At 50.3% G+C, this 18770-nt stretch overlaps 1 protein-coding gene across 1 annotated transcript; it reads left to right on the top strand.

The window, feature by feature from the left end:
- Positions 1–7395: 7395 nt before the first annotated feature.
- Positions 7396–17487, top strand: LIPG (lipase G, endothelial type). The gene is made up of 10 exons (XM_032096906.1): positions 7396–7574; positions 7690–7862; positions 8854–9033; positions 9660–9771; positions 10899–11123; positions 11552–11794; positions 12272–12392; positions 12978–13196; positions 14254–14346; positions 15937–17487. Exons 1-10 carry the CDS (start codon positions 7487–7489, stop codon positions 15956–15958), a joined length of 1476 nt encoding a protein of 491 aa, XP_031952797.1. The 5' UTR covers positions 7396–7486; the 3' UTR covers positions 15959–17487.
- The last annotated feature ends 1283 nt before the right edge of the window (positions 17488–18770 follow it).

Genomic DNA, 18770 nt, shown 5'->3' with positions numbered 1-18770 from the left:
ACAGTTTAGTGGGCTCGCTGGCTGCCATTTATTTTCCCCCCAGTCATTTTTACTACATCTAAATACCATGCGGATGTGGGACTTGAATGAGGTGTCTTAAGAAATCAGATTAGAAGGAGTAGGAGAAGGGGTTACCTCCAACAAAGAGAGCTCAACGGGGATCGAACAGGGATATCAATAGTGGGTAAGGCCACTGAAGCATGTGAGCTGATTTCATAACCTGGTGGAGATTAGCCTCTTCTGTAAGCAAACAAACCTACACAGGGATATGAAGTATTGGTCCTATGAAGCATGTTCATAGAGGGGCTGTATTTGAAAGGCTGAGGAGGGGAGGCAAAACTTTGTGGGGTAAGGAGTGGCTGTGAAACAAAGACACCACGGCCTGTTTTCACCCCAGTTTGACACTCTCGGAACAAAAACATCCAGAGCAGAAACTGTGCCACAGAAATGATATGTCCCTGCTCGGCAGCAAGTGCTAAGCATAAAATGAAAATGGTGTGATGGGATGATGACAAACCAAGAGTTCCCGGGCTGAGCAGGCACAGGGTGATACAAGGATGAACCTGGGATGGTATTTCACTGGAGAGCCGCCTCTCCAGGACCTCAGACCCCTTGGGGTGCAGTCAGCTCTGCACCCCTGTCTGATGTGGGGGTCCTTCCCAGGCCTTCACCCCAGCTCAGTGCACACCGAGGTTGCTGCCATCCGAGCAGCCCTTCCCTGTCTCAGCTTGTTCTCTGCCTTTCCTCCTCCATCACCTTGGAAACAAGTAAGGCAGAAGGAGCCATGCTGGAAACTAGCATCAATTCCATTGGATTCTACTGCCTGTGTTTTGTAATTGAGTATAGTAACTGTTTCATAACTAAAAAAACTAGAGAGAGAGTGTGAGTCCCTTTCTCTCCCCTCCTTCTATCCTGTAAATCCTACTTCCTCTTTCCTTGGAGAAAGGAAGAACCAGGCAGGAAGAATGGAGGGTGGTTAAAACTCTCTCAGGTTTCTAAATGTACTCCTTGACACTGAATATCTGACCTAAAGCCATGACATCACTCTTTAGCTTGTTCAAATGAAAAATTCTTAATTGGAGCATCTTTAACTCTGGTTGGTGTGCCATTGTTTTCAGTAACAAGCACCTCAAGAGCCACAATTTTTCCCCAACAGGAGTGGCCAAGTGTTCCACTTGTGCCTTCCCAGAAATGTGAAGCCACAGGAATACTGTGCAAATCCCTCCTGCAGCCGTTCATATCAGCAGCAGTACCCTGTCCTGGGCCTCAGAACACTCTGCTGCTCTTTCCATGGCAGGTCATCCGTGGGAGGATGAGGGATGCAATGTTGGTAGCGCTGTTCATACAAAAGGCTGCTGTTAGTTTTCCTTGTTATCTCCAGAACTGCTCACACCGGAATTACTCTACCTCTAGAGGTTTTTAAAGAGGTGGTGTGATGATTAAGGGTTTTCCCTTTTACTTTAACGCTCACCTCTTTGATGGTGTGGCCATTTCTGCAAGGAAAGCCGGTGTCTACATGCTAATTTTAAAGACAGGGGAAAAGAGGCATTAATGACAATTATTTTGCAGAAGTCTTCAGACTTCAGTCTCCTGGAAGTCCCTTCTGTCAGGAATGCTGAACTCCTGCAGAAGATGCTGACCATAACCCAGGTTTGAGATGCTCCCCTTTTATAGAAACAGCATTGAAAGTGTCTCCTTGATGGATGCATGGGTGTGGAAACCTCTCAAATTAAGTGCTGCTGCTGTAAAACCTGTCTAGTCCTTCCCTGAGAGCACCAACAGACTCCAGACCTTTAAATATTTGGGCATCTTAATTTACATATCATACTGATTTTAGCTTTTTGCTACTAAAATAAGCTTGATTCCTCTCATGTACCTTCAACCTCCACATTTCATGAGTCTACTCTGACTCACCGTGGTGCTGAAGAAGAAACCAGACTCAGCCACCCAGCACCCACCTGCAAAGAGCTTGTGACTACAGCTGAGTGGAACATTTTTCTATTTCCTATAAAAATGCTCATGATTTCAAAAACATTCCTCTACTTTTGGACTGAATTGAGACCTTTAGGAAATCATGTAGGAATGGAGCCAGGGAGAGAGGAAGAAAGCCAGAAAGACTCCTCCAAGAACAGCCACTATCTCCGTGGGCATTGCCCCCCTCACACCAGCTGCTGAGGTAAAGCCTCCAACATCCCTGCAAGTGCTGTAACTCTCAAGCTTCCATGTCTTTTAAAGTGGATCACTATACATTTTACCCTGGTTTATTATTTATTACTTACTACAATATCCAGAAATTCCATCTGGGAGCCATGAAATCTTTCCCAGTGAAAAACTAATCAAAACTAGGAATTTTTCCTTAGAAATATTTGGCTTAATGAACTGCAATTTTCCAAGCAGCTCTGGGTGGGAGCCTCCTTCCCCCCAGGCCACGAAGGTTACAGAGAGGTCAGTGCCGAGCCACACTCCGTGAGTTGATACAATGCCCATCACGACAAACCCTGAGCATCTCCCTGGATGATCATCACCTTTCGGCTGAAGAAGCCAGGAATTATTTTGATGCACTTTTTCCTTGCTGTTGCTAAGCTATTCTCATTGCTACTGTCATTCTTGGAAGCCAGAGGCAAAGACCAGGACTCCCCTCCCAGAGCCCAGAGTTGCACAGACCAAAGGAGGAGCTTTACAATAGTGGTTAAACCACGATACTGTCGTGGTGTTCAGCAGTCTGGAAGGGGTTTGTTGGCACCAGAAATTTTTTTAAATTATGAGGCATTTGGTGATGAGGCTTGGCTGATTCATTTCCTGCAGGAGTAAGTCCAGTAGTGGTCAGCAGCTGAGAAATCTGGATCCTTTTGGTTTCTTTCAGTCAGTGCTGTCAGGGTGCTGCTCCTCGAGAGGGACCACACAGCTGCAGAGAAGAGGCTGCATTCTCAGGACATTCTGCTCAATCCCACGCTCCCTGAGGAGCATGAGCATCATCTCCAGCCTCTGGAAACAGGACATGCTTGAGGCGATCCCAGAACATGTATTCATCCTGCAGAGTCAGAAATTAAGAGGTTCTAGAAACAATCCCCGAAGAGGAGAGGAGCAGCAGTCCCCAGCCACAACCTGTCACATATAAGAGAGCTACAAGGAAATAGAAGTAGAATAGAATAGAATAGAATAGAATAGAATAGAATAGAATAGAATAGAAGTAGAATATTTCAGTTGGAAGTGACCTGCAATGACCATCTAGTGCAACTGTTGATCCACACAGAGTCAGGAGGCTCAGAGATGTGGGGTACAAACTGAGTACTCTGAGAAAGCACTGCCAGAAAGTCAGATTAATTGTCTCCCGGTGAGGGCTAAAGCAATTCCTGTGCCGAATTGCCTCCCTTCCTCCCTTCCTCCCTTCCTCCCTCCCTCCCTCCCTTCCTCCCTCCCTCCCTTCCTCCCTCCCTTCCTCCCTGCCTTCCTCCCTTCCTCCCTTCCTTCCTCCCTTCCTCCCTCCCTTCCTCCCTCCCTTCCTCCCTCCCTTCCTCCCTCCCTTCCTTCCCTTCCTTCCCTTCCTTCCTCCCTCCCTCCCTTCCTTTCCTCCCTTCCCTTCCTTCCTCCCTCCCTTCCTTCCCTTCCTTCCCTTCCTTCCCTTCCTTCCTTCCCTTCCTTCCTTCCCTTCCTTCCTCCCTCCCTTCCTCCCTCCCTTCCTCCCTCCCTTCCTCCCTTCCTCCCTTCCTTCCCTCCCTTCCCTCCCTCCCTCCTTCCCTCCTTCCTTCCTTCCTTCCCTTCCTTCCCTTCCTTCCTTCCTTCCCTTCCTTCCTTCCCTCCCTTCCTCCCTCCCTTCCTCCCTCCCTTCCTCCCTCCCTCCCTCCCTCCCTTCCTCCCTCCCTTCCTTCCTTCTTTCCTTCCTTCCTTCCTTCCTTCCTTCCTTCCTTCCTTCCTTCCTTCCTTCCTTCCTTCCTTCCTTCCTTCCTTCCTTCCTTCCTTCCTTCCTTCCTTCCTTCCTTCCTTCCTTCCTTCCTTCCTTCCTTCCTTCCTTCCTTCCTTCCTTCCTTCCTTCCTTCCTTCCTTCCTTCCTTCCTTCCTTCCTTCCTTCCTTCCTTCCTTCCTTCCTTCCTTCCTTCCTTCCTTCCTTCCTTCCTTCCTTCCTTCCTTCCTTCCTTCCTTCCTTCCTTCCCTCCCTCCCTCCCTCCTTCCTTCCTTCCTTCCTTCCTTCCTTCCTTCCTTCCTTCCTTCCTTCCTTCCTTCCTTCCTTCCTTCCTTCCTTCCTTCCTTCCTTCCTTCCTTCCTTCCTTCCTTCCTTCCTTCCTTCCTCCCTCCCTCCCTTCCTTCCTTCCCTTCCTTCCCTCCCTTCCTTCCTTCCCTTCCTTCCCTTCCTCCCCTTCCTCCCCTTCCTCCCTTCCTCCCCTTCCTCCCCTTCCTTCCTTCCTCCCCTTCCTTCCTTCCCTCCCTCCCTCCCTCCCTTCCTTCCCTTCCTTCCCTTCCTCCCTTCCTTCCCTTCCTTCCCTTCCTCCCTTCCTTCTCTTCCTTCCCTTCCTTCCCTTCCTTCCTCCCTCCCTCCCTTCCTCCCTCCCTTCCTCCCTGCCTTCCTCCCTTCCTCCCTTCCTTCCTCCCTTCCTCCCTCCCTTCCTCCCTCCCTTCCTCCCTCCCTTCCTCCCTCCCTTCCTTCCCTTCCTTCCCTTCCTTCCTCCCTCCCTCCCTTCCTTTCCTCCCTTCCCTTCCTTCCTCCCTCCCTTCCTTCCCTTCCTTCCCTTCCTTCCCTTCCTTCCTTCCCTTCCTTCCTTCCCTTCCTTCCTCCCTCCCTTCCTCCCTCCCTTCCTCCCTCCCTTCCTCCCTTCCTCCCTTCCTTCCCTCCCTTCCCTCCCTCCCTCCTTCCCTCCTTCCTTCCTTCCTTCCCTTCCTTCCCTTCCTTCCTTCCTTCCCTTCCTTCCTTCCCTCCCTTCCTCCCTCCCTTCCTCCCTCCCTCCCTCCCTCCCTCCCTCCCTCCCTTCCTCCCTCCCTTCCTTCCTTCTTTCCTTCCTTCCTTCCTTCCTTCCTTCCTTCCTTCCTTCCTTCCTTCCTTCCTTCCTTCCTTCCTTCCTTCCTTCCTTCCTTCCTTCCTTCCTTCCTTCCTTCCTTCCTTCCTTCCTTCCTTCCTTCCTTCCTTCCTTCCTTCCTTCCTTCCTTCCTTCCTTCCTTCCTTCCTTCCTTCCTTCCTTCCTTCCTTCCTTCCTTCCTTCCTTCCTTCCTTCCTTCCTTCCTTCCTTCCTTCCTTCCTTCCTTCCTTCCTTCCTTCCTTCCTTCCTTCCTTCCTTCCTTCCTTCCTTCCTTCCTCCCTCCCTCCCTTCCTTCCTTCCCTTCCTTCCCTCCCTTCCTTCCTTCCCTTCCTTCCCTTCCTCCCCTTCCTCCCCTTCCTCCCCTTCCTCCCTTCCTCCCCTTCCTCCCCTTCCTTCCTTCCTCCCCTTCCTTCCTTCCCTCCCTCCCTCCCTCCCTTCCTTCCCTTCCTTCCCTTCCTCCCTTCCTTCCCTTCCTTCCCTTCCTCCCTTCCTTCTCTTCCTTCCCTTCCTTCCCTTCCTTCCTCCCTCCCTCCCTTCCTCCCTCCCTTCCTTCCCTTCCTCCCTCCCTCCCTTCCTTCCCTTCCTCCCTCCGTCCCTCCTAAACCCCACTACCATATGTTTATATGAGAAAATCAGGAATTTACACACCAATTTCCATGCCAACTGTGCAATTTTCAAATAAAACTTTTAAACTTTTGCAAACCCTCTGACTTTTGTCTTTCCTTTAAACCCTAAGCTTTTATAAATCCTGGGTGCTCCCTTCTCCTTAGGGGTGAGACACCACACTCCTCATCTTTGCCCATCATTTGCCTGCACCTTTTTCCTTTACCCACCACAGACCCTGGTGCCTTCTCCTTGCTTTCTGCTGTGAGTTTGGAGAGAAAGAGAAGCTGCAGGGCTGAAGAAGGGGGAGAAAAAGAGAGCAGGAAAATCGTGTTCCCAGAGTATGATCCCTTCTTACACTTATAATGCTGTGGTGAGACAGCAGCATTATAAAGTGAAATAACTTGTTATGGATCAGTAACTGGTAAATATACAAGTAATTAAAAGGTAAAAACAAATGTTTAATTTTTGAATTCAAAATTATTTATGGTATCGATAACGTACTGCAGAAGGTGATAGGCTGTGAGTCGGGCAATGCCGTTCAGGAAGCATCTTGTGCCCCTTAGGTCCAGAGGGCCCCAAGTGGCAAAGTTCTGGGGGGTTCCCACGGGTGGAGATGGAAAGCACAGACCCCACTGGTACCTGGGTCAGCACCCGTGAGCCCCCCTCCCCAAACTCCCGCCAGTTCCCCACGCGGGGCTGCATGTCCCCTGTGCCCCTCGGGGAGTCAGCGCTGGGGACTCCCTGTGGCTCCCTCCAACCCCCCCATGTGTCCCCTGTGCCCCTCGGGGTGTCAGCGCTGGGGACTCCCTGTGGCTCCCTCCAACCCCCCCATGTGTCCCCTGTGCCCCTCGGGGAGTCAGCGCTGGGGACTCCCTGTGGCTCCCTCCAACCCCCCCATGTGTCCCCTGTGCCCCTCGGGGTGTCAGCGCTGGGGACTCCCTGTGGCTCCCTCCAACCCCCCCATGTGTCCCCTGTGCCCCTCGGGGTGTCAGCGCTGGGGACTCCCTGTGGCTCCCTCCAACCCCCCCATGTGTCCCCTGTCCCCCTCGGAGTGTCAGCGCTGGGGACTCCCTGTGACTCCCTCCAACCCCCCCATGTGTCCCCTGTGCCCCTCGGGGTGTCAGCGCTGGGGACTCCCTGTGGCTCCCTCCAACCCCCCCATGTGTCCCCTGTGCCCCTCGGGGTGTCAGCGCTGGGGACTCCCTGTGGCTCCCTCCAACCCCCCCATGTGTCCCCTGTGCCCCTCGGGGTGTCAGCGCTGGGGACTCCCTGTGGCTCCCTCCAACCCCCCCATGTGTCCCCTGTGCCCCTCGGGGTGTCAGCGCTGGGGACTCCCTGTGGCTCCCTCCAACCCCCCCATGTGTCCCCTGTGCCCCTCGGGGTGTCAGCGCTGGGGACTCCCTGTGGCTCCCTCCAACCCCCCCATGTGTCCCCTGTGCCCCTCGGGGAGTCAGCGCTGGGGACTCCCTGTGGCTCCCTCCAACCCCCCCATGTGTCCCCTGTCCCCCTCGGGGTGTCAGCGCTGGGGACTCCCTGTGGCTCCCTCCAACCCCCCCATGTGTCCCCTGTGCCCCTCGGGGTGTCAGCGCTGGGGACTCCCTGTGGCTCCCTCCAACCCCCCCATGTGTCCCCTGTGCCCCTCGGGGTGTCAGCGCTGGGGACCCCCGGGGACCCCCCCACGCGGGGCGTGGCCTCCCATTCATGCTGTCGGTGACGTCACGGAAGGCGTGACCAATGGGAGCGGCGAAGTGGCCCCGCCCATGGTGCGACTCTTAAAGCGCCGCCGCCGCCGCCGCGCGTCCGTCCGAGCGTGTGTCCATCCATTCATCCATTCCCTGCTCCAGCCCTCCGTCCGGCCGTCCTCCTGAGCCATGAGGAGGCTCTTGCTCCTGCTGTGCAGCGCCGTGTCCTGTTGCATCGCGGCGCGGGGCGCGGAGGCGGCGCTGCCGGCGGCAGGAGGTGGGTGAGCGCGGTCCCACGCGGGACCGGGGGAGCCGCGGAGCGGGTTCGTCCCCTCCCGGGGCAGGCGGGTTCGGAGGCGCTTTGCTGACCCTTCTCTCCCGCTGGCTCGCAGATGGCAGCGCGGAGCGTGTGCCGGCACAGAAGGCGCGGGTGAAGTTCGGTCTCCGCTCGTCGCCGGACGCCGGTGAGGATGGTTGCACGCTCGTCATCGGCCAGCACCAGTGCCTAGAGGACTGCAAGTTCAACGTGACAGCTAAAACCTTCTTCATCATTCACGGCTGGACGGTAAGTGTGAAGAATCCTGGGCAGTGCTGAGTCTGCCCACTCAGAGGGAGTAAACTGCCCTGCAAATGGGCTGTGTCTCCAGAATATTGATTTTCAGGAATTTCTGTGACTGCCTCATTCCCGAAGGTGTTCAAGGCCGGGTTGGATGGCACTTTGAACAACCTGGTCTAGTGGAAGATGTCTCTGTCCATGGCAGGGGACTTGAAACTAGATTATCTTTAAGGTCCTTTCCCACCCAAACCATTGTAGAATCCTATGAATATAGGAATTTGGGAAAACCTTTCATGTTCTGAGCACAGTGGTCTCTTAAAAGCTGTGCTTCTATTGAGATCTCTGGAGCAAAGAATTCTGGGTCAGGCTTAGGAACTCTGAAATCATCCAACTCATTCGTAACTGCTCAAGATCACTTCATAGCTCTGTAACGTGAACGTGGCACTAAAATCCAGCTGACTGACCCCTGTGAATGTGACACTTGACTTCACGGGCACGTGTATAGACCTTCTGTAATCGTAGCTGTGTGCCCAGCCCTGACGTCTGCTACGTGGTCTCCTTGATAAAGAAACAAGAGGGCACACAGACTTTATCAAGCTTTATAATTCTGCATTTGATGAGGCTGAGTGTGTGGCACGAGGACACTTATCAGCTCTGCCAGGGCTTACGCAAACCGTAGTGCCAGGTCTGGCGAATAATTTTGCAATCCATCAGAATTTCTGAAACTCTTGAGAAAAAGTGCGATAAGGTGGCACATAACGAATGCCTCTCCCTCCTGCCCTAAAAGGCAAGTGGATAATTACAGCCAGAGTCTCTCAAAACCTGTTTTTCTTACTCCATTGCAATGCATGCTCTTACTGCATTGCTGAGAGGTAGTGGGGCTTGCAGAGGAGCAGCATGCAGCTGGAGCAGCGTATGTAAATGACATGCAAATAACTTGACTGTGGAGGTGTCATCTTGGTCCTGCAAGCTGGAAACTGACACCTGAATCTCTTTCTAGATGAGTGGCATGTTCGAAACCTGGCTTGACAGCTTGGTGTCCGCACTGCAGGAGAGGGAGAAGGATGCCAACGTGGTTGTGGTGGACTGGCTCTCTCTTGCCCACCAGCTCTACACTGATGCCGTGAACAACACACAGATTGTTGGAAAAACCATAGCAAGGCTGCTTGACTGGTTACAGGTAGTGCAAGCTGAGAGCAGTCTCTGTTGTAATGCTCGGTTAGGGACTGTTGCACAAGGCTGCAGAGTGTTCACCAGCTCCAAGGCTCACCAGCGGTGCAGGCTCTGCTGTAACACCCACCTCAGGGCTTGGCCAGGTGATGGCTCATAGCTGCAGTGCTGCTGCCCTGCCTTCCTGAAAGATGCTGCCTTGCAGCACGCTCGGGTCAGTGGTGCTGAAGTGCAGTTCAGATTTGGGAGTGCTGCCTGAGCAATGTGGGCTTGGGAGTTGGGCATTCAGAGCCACCACTGGCTTGGCAGGAGGGTGGGGAAGGAGAAGGAGAGGTCCGTGGTGCTGCACTTGGCACCTGAGGCCATGGCCAGTGCTGAGTCTGCTGGCAGCTCCCAGGGGGAAAGTTTTATTCTTTATGATAAAGAATATCTTAATTGGGGCTGGAACATGGGTAAACCACAAGGGCCATCCAAACCATTCCACTCATCTTGATGGAATACAAAACAAAGTGTGCTTATCTGCCCTCTTCCCCCCATCTCTTCTTGGAATTAGACTTTCTATTCCTGCAGATAGAAGCAGCACCAGATGCCCGGAAAGACAGGGGATCAAACTCTCATATTTTCTTTTCCTTGCAGGAAAACCCGCTCTTCAAGCTTGAGAATGTCCACCTGATTGGGTACAGCCTGGGTGCCCATGTGGCTGGCTTTGCTGGTAACCACGTCCATGGGACCATAGGCAGAATTACAGGCAAGTGGCTTTCTAAGCAGTCTCTCTCCTGTCCTTCCTGGCAATGAGTTTCTCCGAAGAGCCTCCGTTTCCTGTGTTGCTACAATGTTGTTTTGGTGTTATTCTTCCAGAAATGACAAGTTTTCTATTTGTGGCAGCAGTGGAAAGCACAGGTCTCTTCACATCAATTGTAGCAGGGTTTCAAAGAAAAAGCCTTACCCAGGACAAACTGGTCCTGGGTTTATTTGAATTTAAATGTCGGCTCGAAACAAGTCCAGCTCAAGCTCTTACTACCTAAATGCTATTCCTCTGAGTGATACTGGTTTTGTAATTGTAGCTCATAAACTAATGGAAATGAGAGCTATTGAGTGCTGTTTGTCCTACAGGATGTCTGATTAAAAAAAGAAAAAAAATCAAACAGCTCTAACCCCTCATTCTGGAAATATCTGAAGACTTTGCTTCCAGCTCCAGAGGAAAGCTGATTTCAGCATGTGAGAACTTAGGGCATAGTACAAGGGGTTGCATTAAGCATTTAAATGTGACACTGGCAGTGAGAATTCCACAGAGCCTAGCAATAAGTGTCTGTATTTAGTTAATCAGGAAAAAAAAATCACCTGACAGTCAAGTTGTAGAAATGCTCTGGTGTGCAGCTTCAGGTTGGGGGTGAGGCTCAGGGGTTAACAGAGCATCCCAAACCCATCATGGGATCTCAGATGCAGGGATTACCTGGCTGCTGCTGAAATTGTGTTAGTCCCTCCGTATGTGCAGTCTGAGAACAGACTAAATGTCAATGAGGCAGCTTTGGCTGCCAGCTGTCCCTGGGGTGTTAAACCTCTTCTGGTCTTTGGAGCTGCCTCTTGAATCATGTCTTCACCATGACCTAGTGAAGGCTCTTTGCTTCCAACAGGCAATCTGATCATGGTGCTACTATTGGGTTGTATTGCTCCAAAAGTGGAGCGGGACATCTTTATTTGTTCCCTTGGTGAGCCCATGGTGAAGACATCTTGGGGGATAGTACCAGCAATGGGGCTGGGACTGTCTGTGTATCAGCTGGTGAGGAGACATGCCAGCAGCAGGCTTCTGGCTGTATTCTGTAGGAAATAGCCCAATTTCTTACCTGGCCCTTTGTGTTCTGTCTCTGACTCCAGGCTTGGATCCTGCTGGCCCCATGTTTGAAGGAGTGGACCCCAGCAGGCGCCTCTCCCCCGATGATGCCAACTTTGTGGATGTCCTTCACACCTACACCAGAGAAACACTGGGTGTTAGCATTGGGATCCAGATGCCTGTGGGCCACATTGACATCTACCCCAATGGGGGAGACTTCCAGCCTGGCTGTGGCCTAAGTGATGTCTTGGGAGCCATTGCCTATGGGAGTAAGTTCTCTTTACCTTTTGCCTCTGTTCAGTGTAGACTTCTCACAAATAGACTGGCATTGATGCTGGGGGGTTGCCTTTTCCATAAAAGCAAAGAAAACCATTTCTTCCTTCTAAATTGTCTGTACTACTGGAGATAGTTGCTGGAAACTATACCTGCTTTTAATTCCCATTCTCACTCCCAACATCTGATCATAATCTGTGGTCTTCTTATGCTGGGACTAGGAACCTCTTGAAGCTCTTCATGGTAGGGACTAAGTGAGCATCTCCCACTAACCTCCTGAATTGCTGCTGTTAGAGAACTGTTGAAGTTTGGCCACGCTCAGCTCATGTTGGGCTGCAGAAAGGCATAGCTCACTTTATCTTACGGGCTGCTGGGGTGACAACTGCTTAAACCCAGTGTATCCCTTGCAACTCTGCCTCTCTAGCAATTGGTGAAGTTGTTAAGTGTGAGCATGAGCGGTCTGTGCACCTCTTCGTGGACTCCCTGGTGAACCAGGACAAGCAGAGCTTCGCATTTCAGTGCACCGACTCCAGTCGCTTCAAGAAGGGCATCTGCCTGAGCTGCCGCAAGAACCGCTGCAACGGCATCGGCTACAACGCCCGCAGGATCCGGCACAAGAGGAACAGCAAGATGTACCTGAAAACCAGGGCTGACATGCCCTTCAAAGGTATGCTTCCCCTCCCCGGAGGAGCACGGCCTCCCTGTGGGAGCAGCCTCCCAGAGTTGGTGTTGGGAAGGATGTCGAGGTGGAGGAGCAGCATCGCCCCGAAGCCGTGCAGCTGCAGGCATCGGTGTTCCACTGGCCCCCGGCTGCACTTCTGTCCTGTGGCATTAATGTGCTCCTTCCTCCCTGTGGAATGAACCCACAAGAATGCTCTGCCTTTTGAGCAGGACTGCAGTTCACCTGCTGTGCTTGCAAAACTCAACCTCAGAGCAGTGTAAGCCTTCCCCAGAGTGGAGCTGCTGCTGTTGTTGTGTAAAACTCAAATTTGTAATCAGCAAGGGCAGGAAAAAGTGATCAGTGCTGTCTCACTAAAGGAAGGGTCTGGTCTTTGCTAGCCAGCACTATTTCACACCAAGCAACACTGAGCAACGTCTCTTTCAGCACAGTTGGTTCCATCTCTGCTCTCTCCTTTCTCTCCAGTCTACCACTACCAGATGAAAATGCATGTCTTCAGCTATAAGGGCTTGGGAGAGGTGGATCCCACCTTCTCTGTCACCCTCCACGGCACCAATGGAGACTCTGAGCCACTCTCTTTAGAAATGTAAGTGATCTGGCTTTTGTGTTTTTACCTAAGTAAGAAGGCCACAGGGACTACACAGGATGGCAGCATTCTTTTTCCTCTGCTAACACTGGCATTGCATCCCAGCCTAGCAGCCTCGCTTCATCACCTTTCAAAAAAGCCTTTCATCCAGTAGCCTAATTATAATTTATTACTGGATGAATTGAGAACATTCTAATGTGCCCAGTCCTTTACATGCTAGCATTCATGTCTCATTGCTTTTTTGTGTGTGTTTGTTTGTTTGTTTTGCTTTTCCCTTTCCCCATTTGGACGTAGGCTGAAATATCTCTGAAGGTGCTGCTGACCTCCTTTAGCCTCTCCCAAAAGAAAGACCAGGCATGAAACCCACCTTTAAGCTATGGAAGGATGGCCAAGCTAAGTTCTCGATGCATTGTGTGTAACCAGCTATCTGAGCTCACCTCAGTGTAATCAGTAATTAACTGGTGACAGTTGAATGTGCAGCACTTGATAAGCTGTAAGGGCTGTGTTAAACTCCTGGCACAGAACAAAGGAGCACCTGGCATGCTTCCATAAGGAAAAAATTCTGAGTGTCTGCCTCTCTTTCAGGCTTGATCTAATCGGCCTAAACGCTACGAACACCTTCCTGGTCTATACTGAGGAGGACATGGGTGAACTTCTGAAAATAAAGCTCACCTGGGAGGGGACATCTCAGTCATGGTATGATCTGTGGAAAGAGCTGAGGAGCTACTGGTACAGGCCCGTGAATTCCTCCCAGGAACTCCACATCAGACGAATACGTGTGAAATCTGGGGAAACGCAGCAGAGGTAATAATTGTGCTAGGCTGCACGTGAACTGACCTGAAACTTCAACCCAGAACTGAGAAAAACAAGCTGGTGTTTTGGCTGTAGTTGGCATCCTGAGCTGCCTTCCATTTTTAGTGTCACCAGCTAATGCTCCTTTGTGGTGTAAGAGAGCAGGTCACTGTCCTGCACGAGGCTGCAAACAGGCTTTAAGCAAAACTAGTCACCACAGAGCAGATCTGGGGTGTTCTTTTGCTTTATTTTGATACTGTGGCATCCCCTGGGGCCTAAGTTAACCTGCTTCAAGGTGGTTTAGATCATACCTAAAGCGTTACAACACTGAGCACCAAAAGTACTGAAACATGGATGGTCACGGCTGTTACTTACAGGCTTAATGTGCTGATTTGGCACAACCAGCAGGACCTAAAACTGCAACCAATAACATGGTGACACCAGCCCCTCAAGCACTGCATTGCTTCTTCTGGCATCTGCCTGGGGGTTGGAACGAGGTGATTTTTAAGAGCCTTTCCAAACCCAACCCATATCCCTGGATCATAGAGTTGACTATAGAATTCTAGTGGAAGATTCTCTACTGTGGCAGGAATGATTTTTAAGTTCCCATCCCAGCCAAATCATTCTCTGATTCTATGATTCTCTGCAAGTGGAAAGTTACCTGAACATCCAAAAAGTATTAAAACTTCCAAGCACATAGCACTGCACTCCCACTTCCTTTGTTAATGGTGATCTGAAGGTAACCCAGATTTGTCAAAGAGCAGCAGTTGACACTGACGATTTCCCACATTTCTCAGAGCTTTAAATAAGCATCACCTGTCATCTGTAAGGCATTCTGCATCCTGGCTTTTACGAAACACAGGGGTAGTAGAAGCAAAGATCCCCAGTTAAAATATTGAAGTAGGAAGTAAAACAGCTGCTCAAGGGGCTGATGGTGTATCCAGATGCTCTGTGGGATGGATGTCTAATCAAACAACTCGTCCTAGAATTAGCTGCAATCTGTATTACTTGTTAATTGTTAATCATGGAGACAGCAGGTACCTTGACTTCTGATTCCTCCTCCTCCTAGGTTTGCTTTCTGTGTGGAGGACTCCCAGCTAACCAGTATATCTCCTGGCAAAGAGCTCTGGTTTGTGAAATGCACAGAGGAATGGCAGAAAAGGTATGGAAGTCAGTCAGGAGAAATTCTGTCTGATGTGTGTGGCTTGGCTGGGATGAGTGGAACCTTCTCCTTTTTTTTTTTTTTTAAGACCCCAAAACCTCTTTTCTTTCATAAAAGATAAGGATTTTTAGCCTAAGATTCACAGCTATCAGACTTAATTTTCATGTATGCTATATCTATTGCTAAGTAGGTGATATTATTCTCCCTTCTGACCTTGAATTGTCACCTTGTACCTTTACATGTTTACTGCCAGATGGGTGTAGCTCAGTCCTTGGTCCTAATTGTGGTAGGTGCTAAATTGAGGTGCCACCAATGCCCCAGATCTGTGCAAGAGTGGAAAGGTAAGTAAGAGGCATCTATTAACTGCCCTGTAAAACAGGGGGAAGCTAGCAGGAGTGCAGGGCATTGCCTCAAAGATTGTTTCAGTCTGGTAGAAGACCCTGAGCTGCCAAGAAATCTCTTGGTTAAAGTTTGAGCTCAACTGAATGAGCAAGACACAGGTGAGGACTTGCCATGGTGTTACAGCCCTGACTCCTACAGCCTCATCTCCAGGCCTGCTGATCTCTTCTGGTCCAGGAGAGTGCAAACTCTGCCACTGCCAAAGCATCTCAGCCTTGCTTAACCTCTGGGGGACTTCCCAGACACCTAGAACTATCCTCAGAGCATGACTTCCAGAAAGTCTGGTCCCAGCAGCAACAACCTGATTGCCTCAGATGCCTCCAGTCATATTTTGAATGAATCCCTATTCATTTGACTAAAGGATACTTTCCTTTGGATTCAGCCCAGCCTTTTGCCCTCTCTTAAATTTCAGTTTGGAGACTTGGAGCTTTATCACTTCTAATCCAGAGGACAAAGTGCTTGTTAGGGCTAGCAGAGCCCCGTGGAAGTCAAGCTTTGCACAGCCCTCCTGGGCAGCAGAGCTCAGCTCAGAAATGCGAGCTGGTCCTGCTCCAGGTTTGGCAGAAACCAGCAAGCTGTGCTATGCACGGTAGCAAACAATTCTGTGAATGAAACCCCTGTGCAAAAACTTGTTGCCCTGCCACAAGTCTCGAAAGATTGAGTAAACAGTCCTGCAGGTACAATAAAAGGCTGTTTTGATATGCTACTTGGTAACCCCCATAAAACAGAATTGCTGGCAGATGTGCCCTTCCTGCTTGCTCGTGCTGTGCAGCTTGTGCACGAGGCAGAGGAGCTGAGCTCAGCTCCAGCACACCATTTTTTTCTAGGAAATGATCCTTTCTCCCAGAAATTATGAATGATTACTTGCTGTTCAGCTCTCTGTTTCTGCCAAGTCAGTGCAATATTATAGTTCCCTACTTGGAGATTGAGCCTGCAAACATCTGTCCATCCCAAATGGAGCTGCACAGGCAGGGTCTAGCTCAAGCCCTGTAATTTCTGCTTGCAGCCTGCATAATGTCTGCTGCAGGCTCTCACTGAGTAGCTACTGGGCAAAGTGTGGCTTTGACAGAATAAAACACCAGCCTGTGCTGTCCAAACCTGTTCTTGGCATCCCAGAAGTTCTTAGAAATTCTTCATTACTCCTCTTAACTTCTGCATTTAACTAGGTATCTTTTTTGCTGTTTTCCCCAGATCTGTCTCAAATCTCCTCTGAAGGCTCCCCATAAGACTCAAACCAAGCAACCTAGATGCATGAAGACCACACAGGTGGCAAGATGCTCTGGGGAAAACCTGGCTTGGTAGCACTTAAAAAAACTAGCTCTTAAGGACAAAACATCTTGGACTGGATGCAAGAAACTGAGGAGCAGTTGATGAACTGTGGTCCTAGACCTAGAATAACTAAAACTCCATTTTCCCTTTCCCGAGGAGCCTGGTTTGTGCATTTAACCTTGCCTTGACCTGTTACACGCTGCATTTTCCCTTCCCTGCTCCCATTAACTAGAACTATGGATGAGATCTTCACAGACTGAGAGCTCAGCTATGATCTTCTGGTCTGCCTGCCAGTGGAGTTGAGAAGACAAATAACCACGCTAACTGCCCATCAGACCGTGGATGACAGAGCCACCAAGAACAAATTAGCACCTAGGATAGGAGTTACCATGGTCCTGTAGCACTGTGGGCTGCGGGAAGGGGAGACCAGCACAGGTCAGCTGTGTGGGGTTGTCCAGGGAAGGGCTGGGGATAAGCACAATGCCACTTAATTCAAGTTGTCCTTTGCTTGCCTTAAAAATAATCTGTTCTGATACTGAAATGTCTATTTACCTGACATATGGCCTGATAAGAAGGCAGTGCTCTGTCCTCCCTGCTCTGGGGCAGGACATGGTGCAGGTGGTGGTGGTGGTGGTGGTGGCAGCTGCTCCTTGCCCCCTGGTCAGTGTCCGCAGTGGGGCTGCCCAGTCCCACAAATGGATCCCTTTTTAAGGGGCAAAGAGTAGCTGCCCTTGTACTGACTACAGGGATGGAGGAAGGTGAAGCACTGTGCTCCCTTTAACTGCTGAGGATGCATTCCTCTCTGCTCAGAAGCTGTTGTAGTACCAATGCATAATTAAGACCTTATTTATGAGTAAAGTGCCAAACATGCTGCCCTCATTGTCACAACACCCCAGTTGGATTCCCTGGTCCCAGGTGATCTTGGCTTTGCTTTGAGTTGGACAGACTCTACAGCTGTCCTGTTTGCTACAGCAGAGTGGACCTTGTCAGGTGGTGAACTAGGTTTTGTTTCGGTTGCTTGCTTTTCTCTTTTTTTGTTTTCCTTTTTATTTTTGGAAAGAGAATTGGTAAAACAACCCTTGAGCTTTTGGCATGCAGAAAGGCAATCTCAAAAATGGTGTTGCCAGGTGGTGCACTGAGGTCTGAAGTCTTAGCAAGACCTTCTGAGGCCTGCAAATCTCTTCAGTTTTTGTAAAGCTTCAATCCAACCAAAGCAAGCACATTTGGGGATATTTTTTTTCATGGTTTTATGCAAAGTCTTCAATAACTGAAGCCTTTGGTAAGTATCTGTGACTTGTTGCCATGCCATACTTAGAGAAGTTTCAAAGCCCTATTTGTATATTGTGGTTTTTGTATGACTTAAAACATAATTTATTTCTCATATTGTATATATGTAAAGTTTTAAACATTTTGGTTTCGAGTAACAGTTTTTATAAGCCTTGAGATAAAAAATAAAGGGCTTTGTAAAAATCATTGAAGTCTTGTTATTGATCACAGAATCATTTAGGTTGGAAAGACCCTCCAAGAACATCGAGTCCAACCCTGCCCCCAGCTCTGCAAAGGCCACCACTGTCCCATGTCCCCAAGTGCCACATCCACACACATCCAGGCATGGGGTTTCCACCACTGCCCTGGGCAGCTCTGCCAGGGCTCAGCAACCCTTTCCATGAAGAAATTTTCCCTAATTTCCAACCTGAGCCTCCCCTGGCACAGCTTGAGGCCGTTTCCTCTCCTCCTGTCCCTGTTCCCTGGGAGCAGAGCCCAACCCTCCCCTGGCTGCCCCCTCCTGTCAGGGACTTGTGCAGAGCCATCTACCAAAAGCTTTGACATTCCTTGCCAGAACAGCTGTCTATGACTGTCTTGTTCCTCTCTGCAGGTCCCTGATACCTGCAGCCATGTACAGCACCCTCCTTCTTCTTCAGCTCCACTGTGTTGCCAAGGCCAGGCTGTTCTCTCCATGCACCCATCACTGAGGGCCTTCAGGAATGGGCCAAGTCACTCCATATCTAAACTTTCTCTGCAGAAATGCCCCTCATGAAACATTAGGAGAGGGGGGACATGGAGCTGATCCCAGGTCTGGAGCCCCTTTGCTCTGCAGCCAGCCTGGGAGAGCTGGGGGTGTTCAGCTGCACAAGAGAAGGCTCCAGGGAGAGCTCAGAGCCCCTGGCAGGGCCTAAAGGGGCTCCAGGAGAAATCAAAATCCTTCTCTGGTTTGCAGTGGAGGGATGTTCTGGCTGCCCCTTCCCCACAGTGACCATAAGCCCCATGCAGCAGGGAACTCCAACAAAACCATTAACCTTTCCTTCCCGTGCTGTTCTCTTTCAGACATGGCAATACAACCACTGCTTTTGGCTGGGGAAAAGCAGGATTTTGTGTTACTTTCTATGGTTATTGCAGTGAGCACAGTGAACTCTGAAAAGACCATTGCTGCTGTGCCAGGCTAGTCAGGACAAGTTTAGACAAACTCCCTCTCCTCCTTTGATTTCTTCCATTAATGCTTTTTTCCTTCATTAAATGTCACTTATATTTTGCCTGAAATGCTTCACCTTTGTCTGACTTCACTAAAATAACCCATTGGTGAACACTTCTAAGAAAACTTACCCAAATCTAATCAATAACTGAGTTTTCCCAGCTTTTCCCAGCAGCCACACCACCAAATTTAAAGGGAAGCCTCTTATTGTGCTCTGCCTGCGCCTGACACAAATTGATGGCACAAATCCAGCAGCAGCAGAAGGACTTTGCAAACAGAGTAAATA

This window comes from Corvus moneduloides, chromosome Z (assembly GCF_009650955.1).
Source record: "Corvus moneduloides isolate bCorMon1 chromosome Z, bCorMon1.pri, whole genome shotgun sequence".
In the NCBI taxonomy this organism is placed as follows: Eukaryota; Metazoa; Chordata; class Aves; order Passeriformes; family Corvidae; genus Corvus; species Corvus moneduloides.
The sequence above is the reverse complement of the archived record's forward strand: the minus strand, read 5'-3'. Positions and strand labels throughout refer to the sequence as shown.

What these genes read in the sequence shown, in the direction of transcription:
- LIPG (XM_032096906.1), top strand. Translation starts at nt 7,487, where the DNA reads ATGAGGAGGCTCTTGCTCCTGCTGTGCAGCGCCGTGTCCTGTTGCATC. An exon ending in GGCTGCTTGACTGGTTACAG is followed by an intron (nt 9,034 to 9,659) that starts GTAGTGCAAGCT and finishes TTTTCCTTGCAG; the next exon opens with GAAAACCCGCTCTTCAAGCT. An exon ending in ACAGAGGAATGGCAGAAAAG is followed by an intron (nt 14,347 to 15,936) that starts GTATGGAAGTCA and finishes TGTTTTCCCCAG; the next exon opens with ATCTGTCTCAAATCTCCTCT.